Here is a 17929-nt window from a genome sequence, read left to right as displayed (position 1 = left end):
TATTTGTCAAGCACTGAAATAAGAGATAAAAATATTCCCAAGTTATTTCTTTGCAGGAATAATGATATATAAGCAACAGAGCGTACCAGCAGAGGTGGTAGCAGTCATATAGTTTAAGAATTTTAGGATATATGTAACAATATTTTTTGGTTGAATTAATTCTATACATCAGATAGGAATATGTGGTATTGTCATCAAAATGGGTGTTTTTTTATAACTCAAAACATTGTTGTTGGGCGTTAGGAAGTTCTCTCCTATATAGGTACTTTTGTCATTGACAATTATACTTTTTTTTTCACATAAATAATTTTTAGATAGGACCAAATCACCATTTCTTTCCAATGCCAAAACACTAAATAATGGCCTTTTTGGGTATAAACACCTAGACAGATTTGTCGCAAACACTGTAGTTGTAATAGGGTGTTAAACAAAATCAGGAAATTGCATACACTGCCCCATATCCGTGTAGCAAATTACAAATATATCTGTTTACAGGACAGTGAAATTATTCCCTACATTTTATCGGATATTTTTGTAGCCATTAATTATGGTTAATATCAATAGGATATTACTGCGTGATTGTTTATATGTTCAGCATATTTTATAGGATGTTCTAGTGCCTGGTAATTAATAGGACTGACTTACAGGACTTTGTGCATTTTCCAAATTTCTGTAAGATGTTGTATTCTAGAAATTAAAGGGACTTGTTTCTAATAAAAACTATAGCTGGTTCAAATGTCTATTTAAACATGCACTGTGCACCAGCATTTTAAGCACAGCACTTGCTCAGAGAGCCTAAGGTGCTTGTATCATCTGTAATCACTCAGTTTATTAATTGCTGACATGATACAAGCCCCACTGGTGCTCTGAGCAGCTGCAGTATTTAAAATGCTGGTGAATTTTGGATATCTAGCTATGCTTCACATGCTCGTGCAGAGACAAATGTTAACACTAAAACAGTAATCATTTTTACTGGAAGCAGTTTTGCCAATACATGTATATTGCAAATATGTTTCTATTTAAAGATGTAATTCATCTATGTGCATTTACATTTTGACTGGAATATCCCTTTATCGTTCACCTCTCATATAGGATGCTCTTATGCCTTATTTATAAAAGCACAGTTGTATTAATGTATTCCTTATACTTCTATTATTCATTCTTGTATCTTGCAAGACAAATCTATAGCAAAAAAATATAACTGCTACATCACAACACTAATAGAATAGAGTGCATTACCTATATGTGCAAACTGTGTGTGTACGGCTTCTAATGTTTCCACTTCTCTTTCAGTACGACGAGATGGTGCATTACCCTGGCTTGGATGGCATTTCCCTGGCTGGATTTGGGGATGCCCATACTAACAGAGCCCTTCAGCACCACTCTCTGAGTCAGAGCTCACCCTATGGATCCGCTGGTGCACACCGAGTACCCATGCCCCCTGGAATGGGCGGGAATGACGGCTTAAAGAGAGAAAAGGATGAGATTTATGGGTATGGAAGAAGTATCTCTCTCTTTGTCTCTCTCTTTCTCTCTCTCTTTCTCTCTCTCTCTTTGTCTCTCTCTCTCCCTCTCTGTCTTTCTCTCTCTCCCTCTCTTTCTCTCTCTTTGTCTCTCTCTCTCTCCCTCTCTGTCTTTCTCTCTCTATCTCATTCTCTCTCTCTTTTTCTCTCTCTGTCTGTCTCTCTCCCTCTCTTTCTCTCTGTCTTACTCTCTCTATTTCTCTCTCTCCCTCTGTTTTTCTCTCTCTTTCTTTCTCTCTCTCCCTCTCTCTCTCTATATATATATATATATATATATACCGCATTCAGTGCCGGATTGGCCTACCAGAATAACAGGAGATTACCTGGTGGGCTGCAGCAGCTGGGGCTGGAAAGCTTCAATTTAAAGGGGTGATTAATGGATGCAATTGGGTTGTAGGGTGCCTATATAACAACAATCTGGGACTTTTATTTAATACAAAGTAATATAATTTAATTTTGAAAAATATATTGGAGAATGAGTACCCCAGTAATCCCCTTTGAGAAAAATGGGGCATGTTCAATCTACTGACTAAACGGAAAATAGGGCTGGTCTTCATATTTTTCCAGGGCTGCTTTTTATTCCCAGTCCGGCCCTGACTGCATTATGCTTAATATATGCTAACACATACAAACACACATACACACACAAGAATTTTGACACTGCTCAGCTAGAACTAACTTCTGTCTGTCATTCTCAGCCAAATATAACTGGCACATTGTGCTTTGTGGGATCATAAAATTATACGCAGCACTATATACAAGTAATAGCCACGAGCACTGCTACAACATAAATACACTCTATTTCCAGGGGATGACAGTTCTCCTTTTATTTGCAAAAAAAAAGAGAGAAAATATTTTTATTATTTTTTAAATTCAGATCTTATAAACGTAACAGAATAACTTAGAAGAGGAAACGAGGAAACAGCATCATGTTTTGGTTCCACGTTTTAACTAGTTCACTGCTGAACAACGTATATTTATATACACACAGATATATATATATATATCGATAGATAGATAGATATATGTATAGATAGATAGATAGATAGACAGCTCACTAATTACCTAATGGAACAAATTATGCTAGTTTTGCATTTTGTAGGGAATAAGAAACCAGTGCTTCCTTGGTAGGATTTTTGTTTTGTGCAGTAGTATAAACAGAGAGTAGATTGCAAACTCTTGGGGCCAGGATTTTTTTTTTTCTATTTTGATTTTTTTTGTGGACTTGTCACTAATACTTTCTCTTCTCTCCTTAGGCACCCTCTCTTTCCTCTACTTGCTCTTGTATTTGAAAAGTGTGAGTTGGCAACTTGTTCACCGCGGGATAATTCTGGGTCTTTTCCGGGGGGTGATGTATGTTCATCAGATTCCTTCAACGAGGATATTGCTGTTTTCGCCAAACAAGTACGTTTCCTTTTCTTTTTGTATTATTATCCCAGTATTATATTTAAATTTTAAATAGGAGATTAACTGTGACATACTGGAAAGATTCGGCAGTTTAGGGTAAATAAAGACTTATCTCCTTTAAACGTAGTGGGCAGAAGTATAGTAAAATTGGAACTGTTAGGGGGAAAAAATCCTTCTGATTAAGGCCTGATCCCTCCTATAACACCAGTGCCAATCAAACAAAACTTGACATAACCTCTTGAGATAATTAATTAGCACAGCAACAGACAGACATAATGACGTAATTTTAGGAGCACTGCGCCAGTTTGCGATGATTTATGGTCCTCTGTCTCACCGAGCTCGTTTGGAAGGCTGACTGTGCTAATTGGAAGTGAGGTTAATTATTTGAGCTACCAGTAAGTTTAGAGAGAAAAAAAAACATACTATAAATTATCTTATGTCTCTGTCTTTTTTATCTTTCACAATGCCTCACCTTTTTTGTTTCTAAAATCCGTTTTAAAGACAGACTCCCTCATGCCAGAGCAATTCTGCTCTACATAAGTGTAAAGCATTGCAAGGATAAAAGTGCGTATCCTTACCCAGAATCCCCTGCTTCAGAGGATAAACTGATACCTGCGGTTTTCTGCGTAAATCCTCTTGCTGCTTTGGATATGCAGATGTGCTATATATTCATTTATTTCATTTCATTTTATTTATGTTGGAGGGATTTTCTTTCACATTTTTACTCTTTACTCTTATATTGAGACTGGTTTGGATATATTAAGATAAGTTTGAAAGAAACAGGATGACACAGTTTTCCCGTAGTTGTCATCTTATTACACCTCCTGTATTTACTAGAACTCTTTAAAACAATGGAGCTCGGCAATATTTTGAAACACCATTTCCCCCAATTAATCAACTTTGCAGATTTACTGCCAATGTTATAAGGATTAAAGTGCAAAATATTGCTTATGTGAGCGCGATATTTGTGCTCCACTCAGTAATACCAGTGCACGCAAATGTGAAGTCAGGTGCAATGCGAATGCATGGAAACTTTGCGCTCTTGAGAGCGCACTTCCATAGGCTCCTATGGGCGCCTCATTCTCATGCCGTCAGACACGCATGAGAACCTAGCGCAGCGCAGGGCGTAAGTCGTGCAGCGATGGGCAGCACCGACACACTTTAACCCCTGAAAACTGCTTAGTGCAGTCAAAAAGGGACCTCACATTTTATTTTGGGGGCAATTGGGGGACATTTCAAAAATTAACCAGAGGTCTGGCCCCTGGTTAATTTTTTCAGCGCTAATTAAATTAGAGATCCACCTGGGTATTCTAGTCCATAAGCCTCTGAGTTCTTATGAAGATTATTATATATAATTTTATATATATATATATATATATATATATTATTTATTCCCCCCCCCCTAATTTTTTAAAGGGAAAGTAAAGTCACAATTAAACATTCATGATACTGATGATATGGCATACAATTTCAAACAACCTTTAAATGTGCTTCTTTTATAAAATTTACTTTGTTCTCTTGTTATCCTTTGTTGCAAAGTAAACCAAGGTAGGCTCAATAGCAGCAATGCACTAGAGAGAGCTAGCTGGTGTTTAGGGGCTACAAACATATTCCTCTTGTCATTGGCTCACCAGATGCGTTCAGCTCCTGAGCCTACGCTTCGACAGAGTTGATACAGAACTTGTTTAAAATTGCTTCTTCTGACTGAATTATAAAGGTTTAAATTTGACTTGACTGTCTCTTTAACTCTTTAACTGCTCCATAACTTGTCCGTCTGCTCTGAGGCCACGGACAGAAATCAACTTGATTGACACCCCCTGCCGCGAATCTGCAGGGGGCGGCATTGCACCAGCAGTTCACAAGAACTGCTGGTGCAATGATAAATGCCGACAGCGTATGCTGTCGGCATTTATTGATGTGCAGTGGACATGATCCGCTACACTGTATCATGTCCGCCCGCAGTATGATAAATCTACCCCTATGACTGAACATCACTAACAGACTTTTCTCATCTGGGGTTGTGTTAGACGCTGCCCTTATTTTCAGATTTAGCAAATTTAGGGCTAGATTACAAGTGACACTAACTGTTGCGCACAAGCAAAAAAGGGATTTATTGTGGCTCTTTGCTTGCGTCGGAAGTAGCTCTCATACTACAGGTTGAAAGTAAACGTGTTTGCTTGAGTGCAACTGAATTTAGGGGGTTTATTGCGGGTCTTTGCGCTCGTTAGGCTTACCGCTGGTATTATGAGTTAAACGTAATTGTGATTGCGCTCAAGCAATCACATTTACTTTTAACTCATAATACCAGCCGTAAACCCAGGGAGCGCAAACACCCGCGATAAACCCCCTAAATTACGCTACAAAGATTACTGCGACTTGAGAGCTCTGGTTAACTGTTATACAATACAAAAAAGTTGAACTAAACAAATAAAATATACATTACAAAGTATAGTTAGACTCATAATAACACTGTCTAATAAAAATTATTTAACAAAATGCATTACAGAGATCTGAGGTCACAGGTGTTAGAAAAAAAAGGCTGCAACGGGCTTTAGCATAGAGATATATACAGATACATGTCTAATGGTGTTTATTAATGTATGTATGTATATATGTACGTGTATATATATATATATATGTCTATATATGTATGTGTGTATGTATATGTATGTATGTATATGTATATATATATATATATATATATATATATATATACGTATATATATAAACCCTCCAGAATGGATAAGCACAGTCTTACAAAGTGAGGTGCCAGGGTGCACTTCCACATCAGCATACGTGTTTCATCAGGCAAAAAAAGACACTCACTGGACTTCTATAATAAAAGATAGCGTTTATTACATCCATATAAAATATGACATAACGTTTCGGTGTGCTGTGACTCACCCGATCACATCACAATATTAAAGAACACACACCGTAAGGCAGAGCTATCAGCTCATCTAAGAATACTTAACAATCAGACTGTCACTATATTTAGTTCAAGCCATATCTATAGCGTAATACTTATTGTGACTACAGATGGTGTTGCGAAACGATCTCACTCCATTCCATATATATATATTGTTATAAGTGTGTACATATGAATTTATGTATTTATATGTGTATATATGTTTTTACAGACTATTAACTGTTTATGTACTGTAAATATTTCACATTCCAATGTTCTTCACTTAGGGGAATATGTTCTGAGTATTTTTATATATATATATATATATATATATATATATATATATATATATATATATATATATATATATATAGTGCTCATTTGTAAGAAAAAAGGTACCTGTATTTAAAAAAAAAAAAAGGGCACCGGTACTCACTGATTATTGATTGATATATTGTGCTCCATAACTTTGAGAAAAGCAAAGGGACAAAGTTATTTACAATGCTTGATGTATTTTGCAGCCCCCCCTTGTGAAAACTAGAGTATTTACATGATGATTACAAATATTATCTGTTATGAGATGGCAGAGGTGGTGGTACCACAAAAAAAGTCCTGCCTATATATATATATATATATAAATATATATTGACACGTTGGGTGTTGTTCCCCCCCACCACCACCACTTTTCACGCTCCATTGAAGTCTATAGGTAGGCTGACCATATTGCCGCTTTAAGAAGGAACACATATGAAAAATACATATGTGAGGGTTCTTATAAAAATAATTTCTTTAAACAGCCCTGAAAACAGCCCTAACATATGTATTTTTCATATGTGTCCCTTTTTAAAGCGGCAATATGGTCAGCCTATCTATCTATAGGGGAATACATTAATGCGGTCAAATATTCGAAGTTTGGCTTTTTGCGCGCGTTGGGTTAGCGCTCATGCAAAAACGTTTTACTTTACCTAGTAATACATGCACTACTTGATGCACGCAAAAAGCTTACTTCTAGAAAAGTTAACGTGCGATCAGGAGAGATAAATAGCGCTCCACTGGTAATCTAGCCCTTAGGAATCTTGCTATAAGACGTGCCTTATAGAAAGATACAAAGCACCTGATTGTCATGCAGTTTTGTGAGTTTTGAGTATGTTATATTTTGATTTTGACTTTTATCTGAATGTTGAGATATTAAAATATTGATTGTAGGGGTTATGTATGGATGTTTTGAAAATAAGGATGTGTGTAAGGCTGCACCTATATACAGTATCTCACAAAAGTGAGTACACCCCTCACATTTTTGTAAATATTTTATTATATCTTTTCATGTGACAACACTGAAGAAATGACACTTTGCTGTAATGTAAAGTAGTGAGTGTACAGCCTGTATAACAGTGTAAATTAGCTGTCCCCTCAAAATAACTCAACACACAGCCATTAATGTCTAAACCGTTGGCAACACAAGTGAGTACACCCCTAAGTAGAAATGTCCAAATTGGGCCCAATTAGCCATTTTCCCTCCCCGGTGTCATGTGACTCGTTAGTGTTACAAGGTCTCAGGTGTAAATGGGGAGCAGGTGTGTTAAATTTGGTGTTATCGCTCTCATACTGGTCACTGGAAGTTCAACATGGCACCTCATGGCAAAGAACTCTCTGAGGATTTGAAAAAACAATTGTTGCTCTACATAAAGATGGCCTAGGCTTTAAGAAGATTGCCAAGACCCTGAAACTGAGCTGTAGCACGGTGGGCAAGACCATACAGCTGTTTCACAGGACAGGTTCCACTCAGAACAGGCCTCGCCATGGAAGACCAAAGAACTTGAGTGCACGTCCTCAGCGTCATATCCAGAGGTTGTCTTTGAGAAATAGACGTATGAGTGCTGCCAGCATTGCTGCAGAGGTTGAAGGGGTGGGGGGTCAGCCTGTCAGTGCTCAGACCATACACCGCACACTGCATCAAAATGGTCTGCATGACTGTCATCCTAGAAGGAAGCCTCTTCTAAAGATAATGATCAAGAAAGCCCGCAAACAGTTTGCTGAAGACAAGCAGACTAAGGACATTCATTACTGGAATCATGTCCTGTGGTCTGATGAGACCAAGATAAACTTATTTGGTTCAGATGGTGTCAAGCGTTTGTGGCGGCAACCAGGTAAGGAGTACAAACACAAGTGTGTCTTGCCTACAGTCAAGCATGGTGGTGGGAGTGTCATGGTCTGGGCCTGCATGAGTGCTGCCGGCACTGGGGAGTTACAGTTCATTAAGGGAACCATGAATGCCAACATGTACTGTGACATACTGAAGCAGAACATGATCCCCTCTCTTCACAGGGCAGTATTTCAACATGATAACAACCCCAAAAACACCTCCAAGACAACCACTGCCTTGCTAAATAAGCTGATGGTATAGGTGATGGACTGGCCAAGCATGTCTCCAGACCTAAACCCTTTTGAGCATCTGTGGGGCATCCTCAAACGGAATGTGGGGGAGCGCAAGGTCTCTAACATCCACCAGCTCCGTGGAAGAGGACTCCAGTGGAAACCTGTGAAACTCTGGTTAACTCCATGCCCAAGAGGGTTAAGGCAGTTCTGGAAGATAATGGTGGCTACAATAAATATTGACACTTTGGGCCCAATTTGGACATTTACACTTAGGGGTATACTCACTTTTGTTTCCAACGGTTTAGACATTAATGGCTGTGTGTTGAGTTATTTTGAGGGGACAGCAAATTTACTGTTATACAGGCTGTACACTCACTACTTTACATTGTAGCAAAGTGTAATTTCTTCAGTGTTGTCACATGAAAAGATATAATAAAATATTTACAAAAATGTGAGGGGTGTACTCACTTTTGTGAGATACTGTAGGTAAAGATTTGTGGTCTCAAAGTACTGGCCCTGGGGCCATATGTGGCCCTCAAGATAGTTTCATCTGGCCCTCCCTTGTTTAATAGGTAAACCTTTAATATGGGTTGTCAATATTGTGGGGGTTCTAAGCGGTATTACTAGTTGATGTTCTATATAGGCACTCACAAGATAAATATAAAGACAAGCATCCAGTGTAGACTCCCACCATGCACTGCTTGGATAAATGCTTGGATAACGTTGTTATACAGTTCCAGAATAATCACTTCACTTGGCACTCACAAGATAAGTATAGACAACAGTGTATGTCTATTGTGGGCTACAACTCCCACAATGCACTACTACTTGGGAAAATGTCGCTTCCAGTTCCTAGTATATCCAGTCCTTACCCAGTCCAAGCGGCCCCATGGGAGATGAACACTTGGCCAGTGGTTCCCAGGTACATTGAGCTTGATACCCCTGGCATAGACTAATGGATATATGTAAGGATGTGTGTATATAGGTATAGGGTGATGGATATATGCAAGAATGTGTGCACTGATGAAGTGCCATAGTTCATGCATGAAACACGTAGGATGTATGCTGTAGTGATGAGAAACCTGTTGGCCCTATTCAGTTTTTTATATTGCTACAAATACGTTAAGTTTGAATATATCCCCTGAATCTTTTTTGACTTATATTAAATTACATTGATATATTGACCAAAGATTATATGTAAGGTTGCAGGTTGTAGGTGATGGATAGATGTAAGGGTGAGCCTATATAGGTATATATTGCCGGATATGTGCAAAGATACATATATAAACACAAAGCTTGATGGATAAATGTAAAGATCCATCGGTATAAAGTGTTGGATATATGTAAGACTGTGCATATATAAGTATCGACTGAAACATTTATGGTATAATGTGTTCATATAGGTATAGGTAGATGGATATTTATTAGAATGCATAAATATAATTATAGCCTGATTGATATATTTATGGATGTATCATATAGGTATAAATTGATGTATGTATGTAAAGGTGCATGTTTACAGGTAAAGACTGGTGGGTATTCGTAATGGCAAGCATATATATGTAGAGATAAAATGGATATGTAAAGGCTGATACATTATTTAAAGATGCACATACCTGTACATTGGTATAGACTAATGGATGCTTTACAAGGTGGTCTTAAGAAGGTATACACTTATGTATATTTGTTAGGAAGTACGAATAGAGGTATAGATGCAATCATAGGAATTGTATTAGCATCTTGACAACAAAGGAGTTGGCTTAGCAAATACACTGTCAGGAACAAGCCAGGTCAGCAACTTTAGAACTGCAGGACAAGGCTTGGCAAACTCGGAATTTGAAACGGACCGGATCATTAACTTGACAACTGCAGGGCCGAACTTGGCAACTTAATAATCAGAAATGGATTGGGTCAGCACCCTGACAATAGCAGGGCAGGAATTTTTGAATTCTGCAATGTAATTGGACCAAGTTAGCAAGTTCAGAATTGCAGGACAAGTTATGGCACAGGAACAGGTGTCACTTGCCGGAAGAGAACTCTTCCTATGGGAAGTGGCTTGCACTATATAGGTGAGACAGAAGACATCATGCCGCTCTGTTTGGTGCTTTAAAGTAGATACTAATCTTGCATGTGCAAGGCATCGAAGAGCTAGTTTGAGTGGTAGATTTTTTTAAGGCAGACCTCCATATACACTAGAGTTTATAACAAAAAAAAAGAGCAGCAGGTCCAGACTGGTGAATCTGTGCATGTAATACTGTAATCAGAATAATTTATTGGTAAACCACCTCCAAATGGCAGTGATGGTGCATGGTTTGCCAAATTCCATAGTACTCGGTGCATGAGTAGGGATACACAATGACAGTGAGAAGGAAAAAAAATAGATAATAGAAAAAGAAACAGACTACTCAAAACAAATGAATAGAGGAGTATGAAGGTCCTGCTCAGATGACCTTACAATCTACAGGTTGAAGGCTGAGGAGACAGAAGGTGTTGGGTAGCTTGACACATCGATTATCGTTGCGGAAACTTGAGACAAGGCAGCTGAAGCTGTATTTTGATGTTAAGATAAAGAACGAGTAAGCGTATCTAAATAGGTGGGTTTTGAAAAACTTCTTTACGATGGAGAGAGTCTGAAGAAGCAGGACAAACAGTTCCGAAGAATAAGGAAATTGGGTGTGTGGGTTGTTGAGAGATGAATGGGTATGTGGTCATATGAATTATGAATGTCATAAAGAATGTATGGCATATTTATACATATTTGTATGGGTACGTGTTTGCATCCACAGAAGGGTGAGTGTATATAAGCGTGTATGTATGTGTGATTATGGTTCACCGGTATGGTATGTATTTATGGAAGTATTATATACAATCTGTGTAAATGTGTATATAGATCAGTAATTAATTAGGAATATGTGGGAGGATATGTGTATGTTTGTGTATTTATGGATTACACTATATATATATATATATATATATATATATATATATATATATATATATATATATATATATATATATATATATAAAACAGTGTATATGTGTTTATTTACTTAGTCAGATATTTATTATCACAGAATTAACCAGCAACAATTGAAACATATATTTGTGAATTACAATCATATTTTCTATTTAGCTGAAATCAATTCTTTTGGACCATTTATGGGTTAATTTGAAAATCTATGTTTTTATATATTAAAAAGAATACAGAGCTGGGGAGAAAAAAAAAATCAATAAAAACACACGTTAAACCCACAATGTTCCTTTTGAACATACAGTAGAAAAAAACACAGATATGTGAAAGTTTATGTTTTATGGATGGGGAAAAAAGCAAAAAGGGATTTAAGAGTGTAAAGGCTGTGTTGTAGACTGGATTCTTTTACCGGAATAAACGCTCCTTTAGGAATACGCAGCATTGATTATCGGAAAATAAAACTATAAAGTTTATCTGGAATTAAAGTTGTGTTTTTTAGGTAAGCCGGCAGCGTGGAAGCTCTGAATAAACGTCTCTGATATTGTGTTGTACAAACTCAGCTTTTATTTTGTTTTATTCTTTATCTTTAGGTTCGATCGGAAAAGCCTCTCTTTTCTTCCAACCCTGAGCTTGATAATTTAGTAAGTATACATATAGGTATATTTATACAGAGATAGATAGATAATAGATAGATAGATAATAGAGAGATAATAGATAGATAAATGATAGATAGATGATAGATGATATATATATATATATATATATATATATATAGATAGATAGATAGATAGATAGATAGATAATAGATAGAGATAGATAGATAATAGATAGATAGATAATTGAGAGATAATAGATAGATTAATGATAGATAGATGATAGATGATATATATATATATATATATAGATAGATAGATAATAGATAGAGATAGATAGATAATAGATAGATAAATGATAGATAGATAGATGGTAGATAGCTGATATATAGATAGATACATAGATAGATAGATTATATATAGATAGATAATAGACAGAGAGAGAGATAGATAATAGATAGATGATAGATAGATAGATAGATAGATAGATAGATGGTAGATAGCTGATATATAGATAGAGAGATAGATAGATAGATAATAGAAAGATAGAGAGATAGATACATAGATAGATACACAGATAGATACATAGATAAAGAGATTAATAGATAGAGAGATAATAGAGAGATAAATAGAGAGGTAGATAGATAGAAAGATAGATAGATAATGAGTATTTAAGATTTTACTAAAAATCATCATAAAAAAGTAATCAAATTAGTAGTGCACAATTGGATGTTTATCATGTAATCATTATAAGGGACATGTCTTCTACATTCTACTTTCTTTTGCAGATGATCCAAGCCATCCAAGTCTTAAGGTTTCATTTATTAGAGTTAGAGAAGGTAAGTGAAAATATATCATTGTATTTTCCATGCTATATAAATAACTTTGAAGAAAGTCAGTAAGACATGTCCTTGGTTAGTGTCTCTTTAAAGAAAATGGCTCCCCTCCTCCTCCGTATGGTGACCTCCATCAGGCATTGTGTTCCTTGTGCTGGCACATACCACTCAGTGTTCTGAAAGGTGAAGATGAAAGAAATAATATCCCCCTAAAATGCCCCTTTGATTTGATAAGCTAATGAGCTCATTAAAGGCTACAAGAGGTTCTGCTGGTCTGTAACCAGATAATCCCCTTGTTATGTGCTAATTAACCCCTTCATTCCCCCTAGCTGCCTGCTGAGGAGTGTGTGTGCGTAGGGGGAGAGGATAAAAGAAGAAGCCTGGCGGGTGGCGGTGGGAAGGATTGCTGATGCCCTGGTAAGGGCAACCCCTACACACACAAATACATATACATGCACACTGAAGCACACATGCACATTAATAACTAAATGCACACTCAGAGCCAGGTCATTCACAACTAAGGCATCTGCTTAGTGCTAAAAAAATAAGGATAATTCATAAAACAATATTATTACTAATATTACTAAGATTTTGCTCCATTGTTCCATTGGATTAATTCCAGATCCCTCCTATCCTAAAGAAGTATTTATTTCTGGTGTAGTAATAGTGCTGAACGATTGTCCATAAGATTTTGCAGGGCAGTACCAATAAAATATCTAGGTATTAACAAAAACACACACATGCACAGTAAAACTAACACACATTTAAAGGGGCAGTCTACTCCAGAATTGTTATTGTTTAAAAAGGATAGATAATCCCTTTATTACTCATTCCGCAGTTTTGCATAACCAACACAGGTATATTAATACACTTTTTACCTCTGTGTTACCTTGTAACTAAGCCTCTGCAGACTGCTCCCTTATTTCAGTTCTTTTGACAGACTTGCATTTTAGCCATTCAGCGTCGACTCTTAAATAACTCCACGGGAGTGAGCACAATATTATCTATATGGCACATATGAACTAGCACTGTCTAGCTGTGATAAAAACTGTCAAAATGCACTGAGATTTTTCTTAATAGTTTAGAAATCAGTTTAAGCCTACCTAGGTTTAGCTTTCAGCAAGGAATACTAAGAGAAACAAAGCAAATTTGCTGATAAAAGTAAATTGGAAAGTTGTTTAAAATTGCACACCCTATCTGAATCATGAAAGTTTAATTTTGACTAGACTGTCCCTTTAAACTCAAATAGAAAAATTTACCTACGCATGCACACAAACCAACACACAAAAACCTACACATACAAACCATTCCCACATCTACCCTCGCACACATACACAAATATATTCCTTAATGCACATACTCCAGCACATACACACACACATACATGCATACACACCAACACCTAAACACAAATATACCCAAACAGACACACAATCACACATACACATGCATGCACACATATATACATACATAAACATATTGACATACAAATACACACACATACACATGCATGCACACATATATACATACATAAACATATTGACATACAAATACACACACATACACATGCATGCACACATATGCATACATAAACATATTGACATACAAATACACACACATACACATACATGCACACATATATACATAAATAAACATATTGACATACAAATACACACACACACACATACATGCACACATATATACATACATAAACATATTGACATACAAATACACACACATACATGCACACATATATACAGACATAAACATATTGACATACAAATACACACACATACACATGCATGCACACATATATACAGACATAAACATATTGACATACAAATACACACACATACACATGCATGCACACATATATACAGACATAAACATATTGACATACAAATACACACACATACATGCACACATATATACATACATAAACATATTGACATACAAATACACACACATACACATGCATGCACACATATATACAGACATAAACATATTGACATACAAATACACACACATACACATGCATGCACACATATATACAGACATAAACATATTGACATACAAATACACACACATACACATGCATGCACACATATATACAGACATAAACATATTGACATACAAATACACACACATACATGCACACATATATACAGACATAAACATATTGACATACAAATACACACACATACACATGCATGCACACATATATACATACATAAACATATTGACATACAAATACACACACATACACATGCATGCACACATATATACAGACATAAACATATTGACATACAAATACACACACATACATGCACACATATATACAGACATAAACATATTGACATACAAATACACACACATACACATGCATGCACACATATATACATACATAAACATATTGACATACAAATACACACACATACACATGCATGCACACATATATACATACATAAACATATTGACATACAAATACACACACATAAACATGCATGCACACATATATGCATACATAAACATATTGACATACAAGTACACACACATACACATGCATGCACACATATATACATACATAAACATATTGACATACAAATACACACACATACACATGCATGCACACATATATACAGACATAAACATATTGACATACAAGTACACACACATACACATGCATGCACACATATATACATACATAAACGTATTGACATACAAATACACACACATACACATGCATGCACACATATATACAGACATAAACATATTGACATACAAATACACACACACACATGCATGCACACATATATACAGACATAAACATATTGACATACAAATACACACACATACACATGCATGCACACATATACATACATAAACATATTGACATACAAATACACACACATACACATGCATGCACACATATATACACATAAACATATTGACATACAAATACACACACATACACACACATGCACACATATATACAGACATAAACATATTGACATACAAATACACACACACACATGCATGCACACATATATACAGACATAAACATATTGACATACAAATACACACACATACACATGCATGCACACATATATACATACATAAACATATTGACATACAAATACACACACATACACATGCATGCACACATATACATACATAAACATATTGACATACAAATACACACACATACACATGCATGCACACATATATACACATAAACATATTGACATACAAATACACACACATACACATGCATGCACACATATACATACATAAACATATTGACATACAAATACACACACATACACATGCATGCACACATATATACACATAAACATATTGACATACAAATACACACACATACACATACATGCACACATATATACAGACATAAACATATTGACATACAAATACACACACACACATGCATGCACACATATATACAGACATAAACATATTGACATACAAATACACACACATACATACTCAACACACCTTTCACATCCAGTAAACAGACAGCTGTCTTTTTTACTGTTTGAAACAATTAAGTTTCATTGATGTTAATTATGTTTATTTTTAACACGCTGCGCTTTTATTTGTTTGGGGTAAACAGAACGTAACCCAAGAAATACAATAATTAGTCATACAGCTGCTGTACCTGTTGTCCCTTTTAGAGTCAACTGTATAATTAATTACCAAGTTAATTCTCACTTCAGATGTATAGAGCCCTCAGAACACTTATTTTTGTGTTGGTTCATTCTCAAGTGTTCTTCCTTTAAAGGGACAGTAAGGTCAAAATGAAACGTTCATGAGTCAGATAGGATATGCAGTTTAAACAATTTTCTGATTTACTTCTATTATCAAACGTGCTTCGTTCTCTTGGTATCTTTTATTAAAGAGAAAATCTAGGTAGGCTCATAAGAGCTCAGGAGTGCGCATGTGTCTTTAGTATTCTATTGCAGCATTATCTGTAGCTTTGTTATACAATGTTCAAAACACTGCTGCCGTAGAGTACTAAATACACGTGCACATTATTATGAGCATACATAGCTTTACTCTTTAATAAAAGATACCAAGAGAACAAAGCACATTTGATAATAGAAGTAAATTGGAAAGTTGTTTAAAATTGTATTCTCTATCTGAATCACGAAAGTTAAATTTTTACCTTACTGTCCCTATTACTACCTTGAATGCCAGCATTTCCCTTGGGTCATCTGTTTGCCTATTAATAAGTATGACTGGCTCTACATAGAGACTAACACCACCCTTCTCCTTATAATGCAGGTTCATGACCTCTGTGATAATTTTTGTCACCGATATATCACCTGCCTCAAAGGAAAGATGCCAATAGACCTGGTAATTGATGACAGGGACGGTTCGTCGAAATCAGACCTGGAGGATTTTGCCGGATCTTGCACAAGTCTTTCTGACCAGGTGATTACAGTTGGAAAAATATTTCTAATCCATTCAAAATGTATTTCAGTATCTGGACCAACATATTCTAGGTTTTGTAGTCCATAAGCACTTGCCCTTTACAGGTATTAAAATCTACTGAAAATAAATGATCTGAGGGCCCATTTTTCCGGTTTCAGTGCCTGGGGAATCCTTCCTTTGCTGCAATGTAGTAATTATTTCTCTCCCTAGAAAAATCTGCCACTTTAGTACTCTGGGATAGTTGTATTATTATTATCTGAGTGTGCAGAGTGAGTTGTTTTGTTTTGTTGCATTAATATCCCTGGAAAAATCTGCCACCTTAGTACTATGAAAAAAAAATCATTATAACAGCATACAGCAAGAGGGGGGTTGATAAAACATTAGCATTATTCCATTGCAATGTTATTTATGTTCATCATAAAGTAATTTTATAATATGAGGATCCTTCCCTTGCAACTATATAATAATGATCTCAGTCCCTAGAATAATTTGCCACCTTAAAGGGACAGTATACACTCATTTTCATATAACTGCATGTAATAGACACTACTATAAAGAATAAGGTGCAGATACTGATATAAAAATCCAGTATAAAATGGTTTAAAAACGTACTTAGAAGCTTTCAGTTTAGCTCTGTTGAAAAGGCAGTTGGAAAGCCCACTGCAAGTGGCAAATAAGACACTCCCCCTTCTTTTGCATATGAAAAGACCCTTTACACAAACTGGAGCAAGCTGGAGAAGGTAGCTGACGGTATTCAAATAAAACTTTGGGGCATGGTTAGGAGTCTGAAAATCAGAGAATCAGAGCAATGTTATTTAAAAATAAGCAAAATTATACATTTAAAAAAAAAAACAACAACTTTA

The 17929-nt window shown here is 35.9% G+C and overlaps 1 protein-coding gene across 2 annotated transcripts in view; it reads left to right on the top strand.

Annotated features, from left to right (window-relative positions):
• The window catches only part of MEIS3 (Meis homeobox 3), a 51720-nt gene that overhangs the window by 9720 nt on the left and 24071 nt on the right, over positions 1–17929 (top strand). For both annotated transcript variants that reach the window (XM_053721625.1, XM_053721626.1), the window contains exons 2-6: positions 1294–1493; positions 2780–2927; positions 11776–11826; positions 12567–12617; positions 16917–17066. In XM_053721625.1, the coding sequence (XP_053577600.1) occupies positions 1294–1493; positions 2780–2927; positions 11776–11826; positions 12567–12617; positions 16917–17066 (600 nt within the window). The remainder of the gene's footprint in view (positions 1–1293; positions 1494–2779; positions 2928–11775; positions 11827–12566; positions 12618–16916; positions 17067–17929) is intronic.

The sequence above is a fragment of the Bombina bombina genome, chromosome 7, assembly GCF_027579735.1.
Source record: "Bombina bombina isolate aBomBom1 chromosome 7, aBomBom1.pri, whole genome shotgun sequence".
Taxonomy (NCBI): Eukaryota; Metazoa; Chordata; class Amphibia; order Anura; family Bombinatoridae; genus Bombina; species Bombina bombina.
Note: the sequence above shows the minus strand (reverse complement) of the source record. Positions and strands in the feature narration are given on the sequence as shown.